Source organism: Conger conger, chromosome 9 (genome assembly GCF_963514075.1).
Source record: "Conger conger chromosome 9, fConCon1.1, whole genome shotgun sequence".
NCBI lineage: Eukaryota > Metazoa > Chordata > Actinopteri > Anguilliformes > Congridae > Conger > Conger conger.
Genome location: NC_083768.1, coordinates 58,518,807 through 58,531,306, shown reverse-complemented (window position 1 = coordinate 58,531,306; position 12,500 = coordinate 58,518,807). Strand labels below are relative to the sequence as shown.

Here is a 12,500-nt window from a genome sequence, read left to right as displayed (position 1 = left end):
AAGTCCATCCACCTCCACAGGCCCTGCTGTTAGCCAGCTCGTAAAGACACATATCTTATAACGGCAATCCTGTGGCAGCAACTCGGTGCATAAAAGCATGCAGAAATGGTCAAGAGGTTCAGACCAAGCATCAGGATGGGGAAGAAATGTGATCTACCTAAATGGTTAATGGCTGGCATTTATATAGCGCCTTTATCCAAAGTGCTGTACAATTGATGCTTCTCATTCACCCATTCATACACACACTCACACACCAACGGCTGCCATGCAAGGCACCAACCAGCTCGTCAGGAGAGAGGTCAGAGGAGAAGGGCCAGACTGCTTCAATCTGACAGTAACTGAAATAACCACGCGTTACAACAGTGATATGCAGAAGTGTTTAACACACAACACGTTGGGCCTTGAGGTGGATAGGCTACAGCAGCAGAAGATCCATATGTAGAATAAGTAGCTAATAAAGTGGCCACTGGGTGTATAATCAGGGGGAAGCTGATACTAGACCAGCTCTCTTGCTGGAGTGCTGATCAGATTGTCCTTTTAGCTGCTAATGCTTATGGATGGGATCCAGGCAAGAGGCAACTGATCTGAGGTCACCTCTCTGAGGCACTTTAAGAAAATTTTTTTTTTTTTTGTTTTTTATTACTTTAAATTGGATAAGCACAGGCTAAAAGGGAACTGCCCTTTGACTGTGAAAAGATTGTTTGCACACAGGTAACCACAGTAACAGGTTACTTGAGGACGATGTTGATTTCTAGGTGGGCCGCTCCTTGCAGGCCTCCAGAACTACCCCAAGCCCAGTGAGCGGCCATTTTGGGGGACAGATGCTGCCGATCCAGGAAATAGCAGAGGTCTGGATTCATGAATCACGGGAACGTTGGCTGCATTTCAAATCGGAAAATAAACTATGATCATTGTTCCTCTAAAGTCTAAACGCCCACCCTCAAACATTTTTCCATGGCCAGTCAGTGGGAAAGCTAATATTCCAGCTTTAAGTCCATTGATGGAATCTAATGAACAAATTTACTGGGTTGTTGTATATGCTATTGAAACCTATACAATGCCTGCGTGGAAAGTAACATACAGTGTGTTGACCTTCACCAGACATGGCAATGTGTTAAAATCACATTGTTTTTAACACATCTCTTTTGAGAGTGTTGAATGCATGAGCTGTTTTTACTGTGCTGCTGGATAACAACTGCATCAGAAGTGCCAGGGTGCCGTAACTCTGGCCTGGTCTGGTCTGGTTTCCTAACCAAGAAGAATTATTGCGCGTAACACGATGTTGCAGCCGGACTCTGTTAATGTATTGGAATATTTTTCCCACATGAGGCGTGTTAGCGTTTGCCTGCGGATTGTGATGCAAGCGTACACAATGAGGCGACCCCTGGAACATAGGCATAGGATTCGACGCAGTGTCATCTGAAAGGCCTCGAGCCCAACGCCTTTCTCTCTTCAATGGCGTGACAAGTGAGGGCCTTAGTCTGTCTGTCGACATGCATGACCGACTGTTTAGTTTGGACTTAATGACTTGACAATTTTGGTCAGGCGTTTAAGGCCCCAGTCGAGCTCAGGACCCGATCATTCACATGAATTGTATATCTAAGGAGAGGACAGTGTTTCCTTTTTTGGCCTTTTGCTACTTTCAATCCAAGAAGCATTTCTCATTTCGCAAATGTTTATGAGGTCATTAAACATTCCAAAGTTTAAACTATAAACGGCACCAGAGAAATAAGAACAAAATAAATAAGCAAGGAGGACAGTAGGTCATCACTTGGGTTTTTTTCCAGAGCAGAAAACATTTAGCCTCGTTTTGGAGATTTTTTTCAGTTTTGGGGCAGTTGTTTAACATTGCTAGGGCCTGTTCCACAACGCAGTTAGCTGGTTCAAGGCATTGACTAGAGCTGAATTGTGTTTTTTGAATTTCAATCTGATTGTTTTGTTCATTTCCTTTTTTTTTTTTGGTTTGTTCGTTCCTGGTAACAGGAAGTCCTGGCTCACTACTCGCACCGGGCGCTGGATGATGACATGCGCACCCAGATGGCGGCTGATTGGGTGAACCGGGAGCAGGGCGTGGCTGGCACCATCTCGCGGGAGCTGGGGGCGATCGAGCGGGAGCTGGAGCAGGCCAGGTTGGCGGGGCGGGAGCTGCGCTTCCACAAGGAGAAGAAGGACATCCTGATGCTGGCAGTGGGGCAGCTAGGCAACGCGAACGCCGCCACCCTGCCCACCAGTTGCTAGGCCCAGACTGGGGGCGGAGCAAAGGGAGGGTGGGAGGAGCCTCACACATAGGCTCCGCTACATTTATGATTTGTACAGGACAGCGCTGAGGCCATTGAGCAGATCCGGAAAACACCCTGGGCCACACTTGACATGGCCGTCGCAGAGAACACCCGGGGCCACACTCAAAATGGCCGTCGCAGAGAACACCACAGGCCACACTTAAAATGGCCGTCGCAGAGAACACCACAGGCCACACTTAAAATGGCCGTCGCAGAGAGCACTACAGGCCACACTCAAAATGGCCATCGCAGAGAACACCACAGGCCACACTCAAAATGGCCATCGCAGAGAACACCACAGGCCACACTTAAAACAACTGTCACAGGGTACGGTAGGGTCTGAAAACTTGTGAATCTAAAAAATTTTTTTAAACATTTTTATTTTGTTCTTTAAAAAAAAAAAAGAAAAAAAAAATGATCTGAAAGATCAATTTACTGTATGTGTTTTTGGGCTCTTTGGAGGTTTCCGCCTTTGCGGAAAATGACCTGACGGGAAGGCTTATTTCAAATGCTGTATCTCTCAAATGCTGTGTTGTGCCTCAGAAGAAATACCTGCCTTAGATCTAAAGGGATCCAGACTTTACCGAACCAAACTCAGGTGGACGTCACAGTGACTGGCCACACCCCCGCTCCCTCACAGGGTACAGGAAGTGCTGTGTTCTTTTGGATGCAATTAGTGCAGCAGCGTAATGCCTTTCATAAAACAAGAACAGCAGGACCCTCCACCAGATCTGACTGCCTGCCCCACCCCCACCCCACAGTAACTGCCAGCCGCAAGTCTAATGAAATCCATTCAGAAAATTGTTTCCCTCAAACCCGCCGAAAAACAATTGACGTATTTTCCAAATGTGGCCTGAAACTGGCACACAACTGGAAAAAGCACAAAGACAGATCCCCCCCTGCCCCCCCCGCCTTCCCCATGTACTGTATTCACTGAGCCTTTAGGCCCCAAACAAATCAAAACAAGGCGAAGTAAAAACAAACTCCATCCGAAGCAGGAAATTGCAGCTTTTTGTAAGATGATTTTAACCAATCAAGTATGATCGCTTTGAAAAAATTTTGTGTATAAAATGTACAATCCAAAAGTCAAGGGGTATATCATGCATATGTATTGAACTATATATGAAATATGTCATAGCTGGTATGATACACTCATTTTAGGAAAATGCTTCAGTTATTGCCTTTTTATATCTGTAGGAATAGGCGGTGTTTATTGCAGAGCTGTACCATTGCAATATACAGAACATATGTAAGTTTACAGTATACAATGTATGTACTTTTAATACATAATTTAGTATTATGTCTACAATATATACATAACATTGTATATGTAACAGTGGCAATCCATATATTTTGTAGTTATGTGCATTATACATAGATTGTATTCAGATAAATTCCTCATATTTTGGGTCTCGTGTTCAAATGGGCAGTATGCTGGAATGTACTTCTTTCTTCATGAGGGAACGTGACTGGTTTCTAGGATTTTATTTTCCGAGAATGATTTGGTCAACAGATAACCAATGTCACATTCAAAACCGTTTTTATTTTGACTATATTGTCTCTCTCTCTCTCTCTCTCTCTCTCTCTCTATTATTTGACTTTGATGATGCATCAACAAAATTGATGATGCATCAACAAAACTAACAGTTGGACTATGAAATTAATTATGTCATTAATTATTAAGTGTTTAAGGGTTTGGATAAGGATGGAAGCGGATGCATTTACAACCGTCATTATCAACCCTGCTTCATGAGACCAGACAATGAATGAACAGATAGATGTCGTCCTGTTGTCTGTGTACCATGTGATACAAAGACAATGAGCGGATGGATGTCATCCTATTGTTTCTGTTCCATGTGATACAAAGACAATGAGCGGATGGATGTCATTCCACTGTCTCTGTACCGTGTGATACAAAAAGCCATATTGACAAAGTGCAATCCGTAGTGTAGTTTTAGCCTGGGAGAGTAAAACCTCAGGCTCTTTTTTTTACACACATGTATGATTTTGTAATTGCTATCATTATTATTACGATGTTATGTTAAATGTATAACTATGACAATGTACTTCCTATGTACTTAATGATTTTTTTTTCCCCCCCATTATTTCAAAACCCTCCAGTAGCTTTTTAATGAATTCCTCTGAGGCCTGTGTCACACAGCGGGATTACCGAGTGAAACCCAGAACAGTTCTTTTCACTTTTTTGTTCCTCATTTGGGAGGTTTCCGGGTTTTACTCTGTGCCGTTCCCCAGCTAACTCGGTAATCCTGTGTTGTGATACAGTCTCCTGGTCCGACACAAGATTTTTTTGATGTGCAGTTTTTTTAGCACTTCAAAGTGAGCTGCATATATTGAGTTTTGTATGAAATCCTCTTTTTATGATTCAAAATCCGTTTTTCAGATGTTGCAGTATGTTTTTATAAGCCGCAAACCGTAAGTGTTCGTATAGACACTGATTGTCATCAGTCTCTTTTATCCCAAAATAATGATTTATAAACTAACTACGCATGCTTAATTGAGTAAAATGCATTTTTATGAAAAATCATACCACAGAATGTTTTTTTGTTTGTTTCTTGTTATTTGTATTTTTATGACCAATTTTTAAGTATTACTTTTTTTACTCAACATAAGTTTGTATTTCAATTTTTTTTTAATGCAAATAAAACCATGAAAATGTTTGTGGAGTTGTGGTTACTGTTGGCTATGTGGCACATGGCTGTTGTTCAAAAGTCAAGTGTGCTTTTATTTATGCCTGACTTTCCATAACAAACCTTTCCATCAAGGTTCTCCCAAAATGCCATACATCTTTCCTTTGAAAATAGGAATGGAAGAAGCACAGCATGATAGTAAATACAAATATTGTTGTGGAGAAATTGTAAGATTTTTAAATATTCTTATCTACGACTACTAAAAAGCCTGATTGGGTGACAGGGCCAGTCATTGGGGTCCCATACCCCTCCGGACCTGTGCGTGGCAGTAAAGCGCGATGTCAGCCATATGTATTAAATTCCATTGAAGAAGAAGAAGAAGATCATACAATATCCCACAATTCCTCGGATTTTTTCAACGCGAACGAGCAAACCAAACACACAAGGCGGACAATATGGCGGACGTACTGGACCTACATGAAGCGGGAGGCGAGGATTTTCCTATGGATGAGGATGGTGATGGTAAACTTTAATATGGGTGTTACTGATCACGGTGGTGGGGTTAAGTTGATTCGCTTTGCATAGTCCTGCGCCGTTTACAGCAGCTCAATTTGACTTTGTAAAGCACGTTCTTTGGCCTATACATGAAAGCTATGCTAACCTATCCTAGGCTAATGGCTTGCTATCTTAACTCACTTGCTATGAATGAAACTCAACTTGCTAACTATACAGAAGATTTTCGGTGTAACGAACGTTATACTGTGGGGTTTATTAGTGGCATTTACTGGTAAACTAAATATGTAGTTACTCAAAAGTCGTTAAATTCTAACATGCTAGCTAGCATTAGCTTAGTGTCCGGATGTCACCGGTAGTTTGCTAGCCATGGAGTTAGTCTAACGTTAGATATTTTCCCAGTTGTTTGCCAAGTGCTCGTTGGAAATGGCACGAGTAAAATTAGTTTACATATTAAAACGTTTCCTAACCTATTTGTGTTAGTAGTTTATATACTAGCCAAACCAACCGTTTGATGCTGTAAAAGTTATTTAGAGCAGTGTCGTAACTTAACTACGGCTCATCAACAATAATATTTGTGTTAAGTACTTAACTTACTTTGATAGCTAACCTTACTAAGCTGTTTTCCCCAGTCTTAGCTTGTGGCTGACTATGTTTAACTCTGTAACGTCCCATTTTTTAACTTCGCCAAGTTTGCTTTCAGAGAGCATCCACAAGTTGAAGGAAAAGGCGAAGCGGAGAAAGGGACGGGGATTTGGATCTGGTAAGTTTTGTTCGCACTGACCAACTGTGCCTAACTGACTAGCTAACGTTAGCTGACTGGAGTGACTTCCCCTTTTCCCCAGACGATGCGGCCCGATCAAGAGTGCGTGAGGATTACGATACCGTGGAACAGGACGGGGATGAGCCTGGGCCACAGCGATGTGAGTGGCAGACGTTTCGGATAATTTAAGCCCTTGTAGTCACGGAAATGCGCTTCACAGTGAAACAACGGCTAAGAGAAAATATAATTCTACCATTCCGGCCCTGTCTTGGTGAACGTTTTGTGTGTAGTTCAATGCACCGAACAGTTTTTGACTATCTTCTGTCAGAATAGTCCTGATAATGTAGTACTGTCTGAATGTAATAGTCCAGGGGACCCTAGACTGAAGTAGCAGGGATTCCTGTAGCGTAGCCTAGCCCAGGTTTCTGACTCTCTGTTGCCATGGCAGCGGTGGAGGGCTGGATCCTCTTTGTGACCGGGGTGCACGAGGAGGCCACAGAAGAGGACATCCACGACAAATTTGCCGAGTTTGGCGATATCAAGAACCTGCATCTGAACCTGGACCGGAGAACTGGCTACCTCAAGGTCAGCGCTTACCCCTCTGAATGACAAAACACAACTGATTGGCTGGCACGGTGGCGCAGTGGGTATCACTGTTGCCTCAAAAACTTTGAGCTCCACCTGGGCCTTTCTGTGCGGAGTTTGTATGTTGGTATGTTTTTTTTCATCATTAAAATGCTTTAAACTGTATAAACTTGTCTATAAACACTTAATATTTCCTTATGATATGTGTACAGATAAGTAATTTGCATTCAAAATTTTAATATTTAAATGAAAATGGAAATCTTGTGAGCTCATTGGGGGTGTTGGTTGCGTACATAATGACGCCTGTGTTAACAGATGCTCCAGGAGCTGTGCCATATTTAAGAATGCATGCGATCGATTCCTACATAAGTTTCACCTCATGCAGTACCATGTGACTGATGTAGGATTAGATGCATTTTTAAATATGGCACCTGGCCTTCATTTATTTAATTTTAAAATGGAAAATTATATTATTTAAGGATGTCAAAGTGGTATTAGTATGTCCAAAACCACAGCTGTGTAAACTAATGCGCTGAAAGTTCCCAGCTAAAAATATCAGTGTGTGAAAGCTGAACACTGCTGGCACGGGTATCCCACAACGCATTGCCTCTGGCCTGCACTGGAAGTTCACTCCGGTTTGATCTGGGTCGCATTGGTTTTCTCCGGTTCTCGCTGGTTTGCGGTAGTTCGTGCCAGTTCCCTCCGGTTTGCGCCGATTTGTTCTGGATCAGTCTGGTTTGCTCTGCTTCTGGCTGTTTTCTTGCTGAATGCGTTGTTTGTGTTCAGGGATACGCGCTGGTGGAGTACGAGACCTACAAGGAGGCCCAGGCGGCCATGGAGGGGCTCAACGGGCAGGACTTGATGGGGCAGCCAATCAGCGTGGACTGGGGCTTCGTCCGAGGCCCGCCAAAGAGCAAGAGGAGGTGAGTGACCTGACCTATGACCTCGTTCCCAAGTGACCAATCACGACACTTCAGTGTGTGCAGGGCAGACCATTTTTGTGTGTGTTTGCAAATGTGTGTATTTACTATTTGCAAAATAAAGATAATTGGGATGTCTTCGTGCCTTCTCTTCCAGGACGGTATTGTCCTTATACGGGCAGTCGGTACTGCTTCATTGTAAATTTGGCTGCCTTTTTTTAAAGCAGGTTGTCTTTAAGATTCATCATATTTTTTCATTTGTCTTTTTGTTCCTTCATTAGGGGTGGGCGGAGACGAAGCAGAAGCCCAGACAGGAGGCGGCGCTGATTACCGCCATCTGTCCTGCCATTGGCCGAAACAGTCACTGACACCTTCCTCGTCCATTCGGAGAGCGCAGCACAAACAATTTTGTATTTTAACTGGACGATTAAGAGTTCACCACTTTCATGGTGATCTGGGGTTGTTTTAGTACCTTCTTTTTTTTTTTTTTTTTTTTTTTTTTTGAGATCTTACCAATGTGCAGCATGTTAAATAATTTTTTTTGTTTGTTTTGGTTTCATCTCTAAAGCAGATGTACAGTGTGTTACAAGCAAAGCTGTGTTAAATGCCTCATCCTGTCTGCTAAATGCTCTGAAGAGCGCAATGCATCATCCTGGGTCTAACAGAGTGTGCTGTAAGCCATCTTTTTGCTGATTAACATTACAATAGTTTGTTTAGGACCAAAGTGACTACGATTTTTTATTTTTTTTGATGTTGGCGTTTGTAAGAGGAACACAATGAGGTTTGAGGGATTTTGTTTTGTTTACTCCCCTTTTAAATCCATCTGTTTAACAATGGCTGTTTCTGTGTAATACCGCTGAATGCTGTTCAGTTATTAAAACCTTTTTTTTTGTAAGACGTAATGGCTTCTTTAACTCTTTGACATGGTAAATTAAATGTCCTTAAATTATATGCTTCCCTGGTCTTTGAAACCACGGTGTTGTCGTTTCTCTTCACAGGATGATCGTTTTGAATTGTGACGTCACGTTTAATGATAAAGCGGTGATCACTGAAAATGGCAATGTTATTGACTGGATCGCAACAAAATGACCTTGTCAGAACAAAATGGCATGTATTGATTTCTATGACCGTGCGTCCAATAATTTCATATGTGAAAGAGAAAGGTCATTGACCTTTCCCTGGGGCTCCATTGCGGTTGTTTCTGTTCATATTCTTTAACCCTTTGAAGAGCTGTTTTTCTGGAATGTTTTTTTTCCAGAATTCTGAGTTCTAGAGACTGCAGTTCGCAGTAGTGGATGTTGCATCAGCATTTGAATGTTCTGTTGACGCGTTCTGATCACGCATTTCTGATCTTACACCTTAAAGGGTCGATAAGGGGCTCTTAAGCAAAAACGAGTAATGCTTTTGCCATATGGTGTATGTTCGGATTGCTCGTGCGTTGCCATGGCGATGCGCATTTGACGAGCGAAGTGCCGGAGCAAACATTCACGACGACACGGAGCCTGGACAATGACTCCGGTGACGAGTGATGTCCGCCCGGTAAAGAACGGGTTTTTACAGGGTTCTCATTTGCCAGTAACGAAATGCATGCCCTGTCATAATCGGACGTTAAAATAACTACCCTTCAGAGGTGTAAATTACAGGCGTCCGGAAGTAAACGTCCTGCCGTGCGTTTCTTCCACCCATGGACTGATTTCACTCCGTAGTTCTCACCTCTTGGCTGAGGAATTGTGGCGATTCAGAAATCCAGGTGTTTGTAACAAAATACTTTTACTTTCTGAACCTGGATTTTCCACCTCTGGTCAGTTGTAGTACTGAAACGATAGCAGTGAGGGGCGTTGTCGTCCGTTTGCGCTCCCATCATGGGGAGTTTATTTGTAAGGTTTTAAACACGATGTAGGTCTACTTCATCAGTGGCTTTTTTGCAGGTTGTCTTGGTTCTTCCAGCACAGCCCACTGTTGAGTTTCCATCTGAGATGGATGCTTTTGCGTAACGCATACGAGACCTGTGACAAGAAAAATAGTGGACTTTGAGGGAAATACTAGCGTTCTCGAGGCACTCATAAGTAAATACATTTGCGAGACAAATCGGGAACTGGGAACTGTTACGGTTTGACCGGAGAGCCTTGAAACATTCGCAGCCACCGCAGCCATTCGCAGATTGTAAATCATTCTTAAAATGAGTCTAACTTTGTGTGTGCTTGATCTGTCTGGTCAAACGTGTTTCCTGTGGTTTCATTTGTCAAAGCTTAGTTTCTGGCTCTTCCTCTCAAAAAAAAAAAATCCAGTCAATCTAAATCCGCAATTGCTTTTAATGCAAAATCATAGTTGAATGGTTTGCTATAATCATATCTTAAAGAACATGTTTATACATATGGTGAAGTACATTTCTGAGGTAAGACTGACCGATGGTGAGCAGCAGTCAGCCCTAGCATGAAGCAGGTTTAATTTGGGCCCCCAACCGTGATATAACATAACAGCCGATTCAGCCCTACTCCGCCCACCTTTTCCTACCACTAAAGTGGACCTACTGCTTAGTTTGCCTAAAAGCTAAATGGTATCGAGCACTGTATGCCTGTAAGGCTGGTCTTAAAAACCCCCAGTGTTTCTGCCTCCACTACATGTCCTGGCAAGCTATTCCACAGTGACCACTCTGTGGAAAAAATACTTGCTGTCTGTGCGGAAGTTCTCATTTGCCAATTTCCATTTGTGCCCTCTTGTTCTGTTAACCGAACTCACCCTGAAGAATTGCATGTAGTTCACTTTGTTAATCCCTTTAATGGATCTAAAACCCTACATTATGTAATTTGCCCACTGGCAGTCATGAAGTCCCTAATCAACTGCTTGTGTCTTTTACGGATTACTCTGGTAATTAGAGAACAGTAGAAACAGTAGAATGAAATCAGATAAATTGTAGATCGGATTGAATTTAAAGGGTGTATTTAACTAGTTGTTTAAAAAAAAATTCCGCTTATATAGCATGTTTTTGTGACTATTGCGGTGACTAAAAACTAACGCTCACCAAAACAGCTTGCTCAGACACACTGTCCGATGTCCTGATAATGACATAATCCTTCAACAAGAAGTATTCACTCAAAATGTCACTCAGGTGTACGGTCTAACGACCGGGTTCTGGAATCCACGATTACGTCATTGTGTGTTTGTAGCCAATTGTAGTAGTGTCATCACTCTTCCACTCTGATTGGACACTTTTTTTATTTGGGAAGGTCAGGTCGACTTTAAATTCAACGCTTACCCATATTGTTTCACTGCCATTGGTCTAGAGCTGTCTCATATGCTGTGTAGGCCAAAGATAGTTGTGAACGTTGAGCAACCGATGAAAAAAAAAAAAAAAAAAAATCTCGCTTACTTTGTCTCGACCCTGTCCCAACCAATTCGCTGTTCCCCAGCTAGACACGATTCTAGGATTGGACACTTCTTTTCAGTAGGCTACCAATCCTTAAGCGGAAACTTCACCTGTGCGTAAGGACTATTGGCTCACCCTAGTGGCAGTCTGGTCTTTGCGTTGATTGGCGAACGAGGAACGGTTGTATCGCTTCGGATGGGCGGGTCTAAGCGGCGCCTGGTTGACATTGTTGTTGTTATGAGTAAATGAGAAGCTCATTTTTGGGATTAATCTCCTTCTGTCACGTTTTCTGTATATTAACGGCGACCGAAGCTCGTGGTCACACAATTGTGGACGTTACAACTGAGAGACAAACTGCCGGAAAACGATCAAGGAGAGAACGGGCACCGAGGCCGCTCAGGGTAAGCATTGGTGTCTATGCCCACATTATCTTTAGAGTTGTTTCAGTTTGGTAATGTGGCCTCAAGCAAACACCAGAATAGTTGCCCAAAAGAACTTAGTTGTGTTTCACATCAGTGTCCAAGTAAACCAAGCGGGTAGGTTGGATATGTCAGTGGAACGCAGCGCTATTTGTCCGTTCTGGGTTTGTTAGCTGGCTTAGAATTAGATGATGCAAACAGCTGATTGTAATGCACTCGATTAGCTGGTTAACCTAGTTAGCTTGCAACTTAGCGATGGGTCAGTTTTTTTGTATAAGCGAGTTAAGTCTTTCGTGGTCTTTCGACAAATATTTTGTTTTGCATTCATTGAAAATATAAATTGGACTGATTCATTGGTTAGGTGCCTGTAACTTTTTACACAAATATGTATTTTCTCCTGACTTGGTATGTGCTAGACACAGAAATGTGATGGTCAAGTAATGACAACTGACAGCAAACAATATAAACCCCGTTCGTCAGCCTGGCTAGCGTTAGCTTGCTAGCTAGTTAACTTTCAGTAAGTTGTTTGCCAGTAGCCCGGCTGACAAGCCATTCTATTAAAATGAGGGGCAACGGGGTAGCTGGTCGGGAACTTATTGTTCAGGCTTACTAGAAAAAGCGATGGCGTTTATGTGACTTTAATTTCTCGCCTGGGTCTCTCACAATCTACAGATATGACATTATCCAACCAACAACTTTTCTGTTTTGAAACCACCGATTTAATTATTGTGTAACATCTTACTTAGCTCGCGATGTTCCCTAATCTGCTGACTTGGCCATCCAGCAGTAGTCAGACCGGCTGGGATGTTCTTAGCTGGTTAACGTTATTTGAATAAAAATACGTCCCAGTTGTACGTGCAGTGTGTGATCATTCTAGGATGCTGGTCAGTTCGTCATTCATGCGATGTTCTGAGTAAATTACTAACGTTTGGCTGATGGTGTTGAAGTCACCAGATTCATTCGTGTCTGTGAAATTGTTGCAGTGGGAGTGGGTGTGATGGATTGG

General features: G+C 42.7%; 3 protein-coding genes across 4 annotated transcripts in view; all 3 read left to right on the top strand.

Annotated features, from left to right (window-relative positions):
* The window catches only part of lix1l (limb and CNS expressed 1 like), a 14,411-nt gene extending 9,454 nt beyond the window's left edge, over positions 1 to 4,957 (top strand). Inside the window, exon 6 of the mRNA XM_061255064.1 lies at positions 1,984 to 4,957. Within this exon, the coding sequence (XP_061111048.1) occupies positions 1,984 to 2,238 (255 nt within the window). The 3' untranslated portion in view covers positions 2,239 to 4,957. The remainder of the gene's footprint in view (positions 1 to 1,983) is intronic.
* Positions 4,958 to 5,308: 351 nt separating this feature from the next.
* On the top strand, positions 5,309 to 8,605 carry LOC133137014 (RNA-binding protein 8A). 2 transcript variants are annotated; one of them, XM_061254979.1, is made up of 6 exons: positions 5,309 to 5,443; positions 6,144 to 6,203; positions 6,286 to 6,363; positions 6,652 to 6,788; positions 7,575 to 7,711; positions 7,990 to 8,605. In XM_061254979.1, exons 1-6 carry the CDS (start codon positions 5,383 to 5,385, stop codon positions 8,033 to 8,035), a joined length of 519 nt encoding a protein of 172 aa, XP_061110963.1. In that variant the 5' UTR covers positions 5,309 to 5,382; the 3' UTR covers positions 8,036 to 8,605. The 2 variants fall into 2 exon arrangements, with proteins under 2 accessions (XP_061110963.1, XP_061110962.1); XM_061254978.1 differs by having other exon boundaries at positions 5,349 to 5,449.
* Positions 8,606 to 11,281: 2,676 nt separating this feature from the next.
* The window catches only part of LOC133137989 (OTU domain-containing protein 7B-like), a 27,269-nt gene continuing 26,050 nt past the window's right edge, over positions 11,282 to 12,500 (top strand). Inside the window, exon 1 of the mRNA XM_061256431.1 lies at positions 11,282 to 11,476. The gene's annotated coding sequence lies outside the window, so the exon portion shown is untranslated. The remainder of the gene's footprint in view (positions 11,477 to 12,500) is intronic.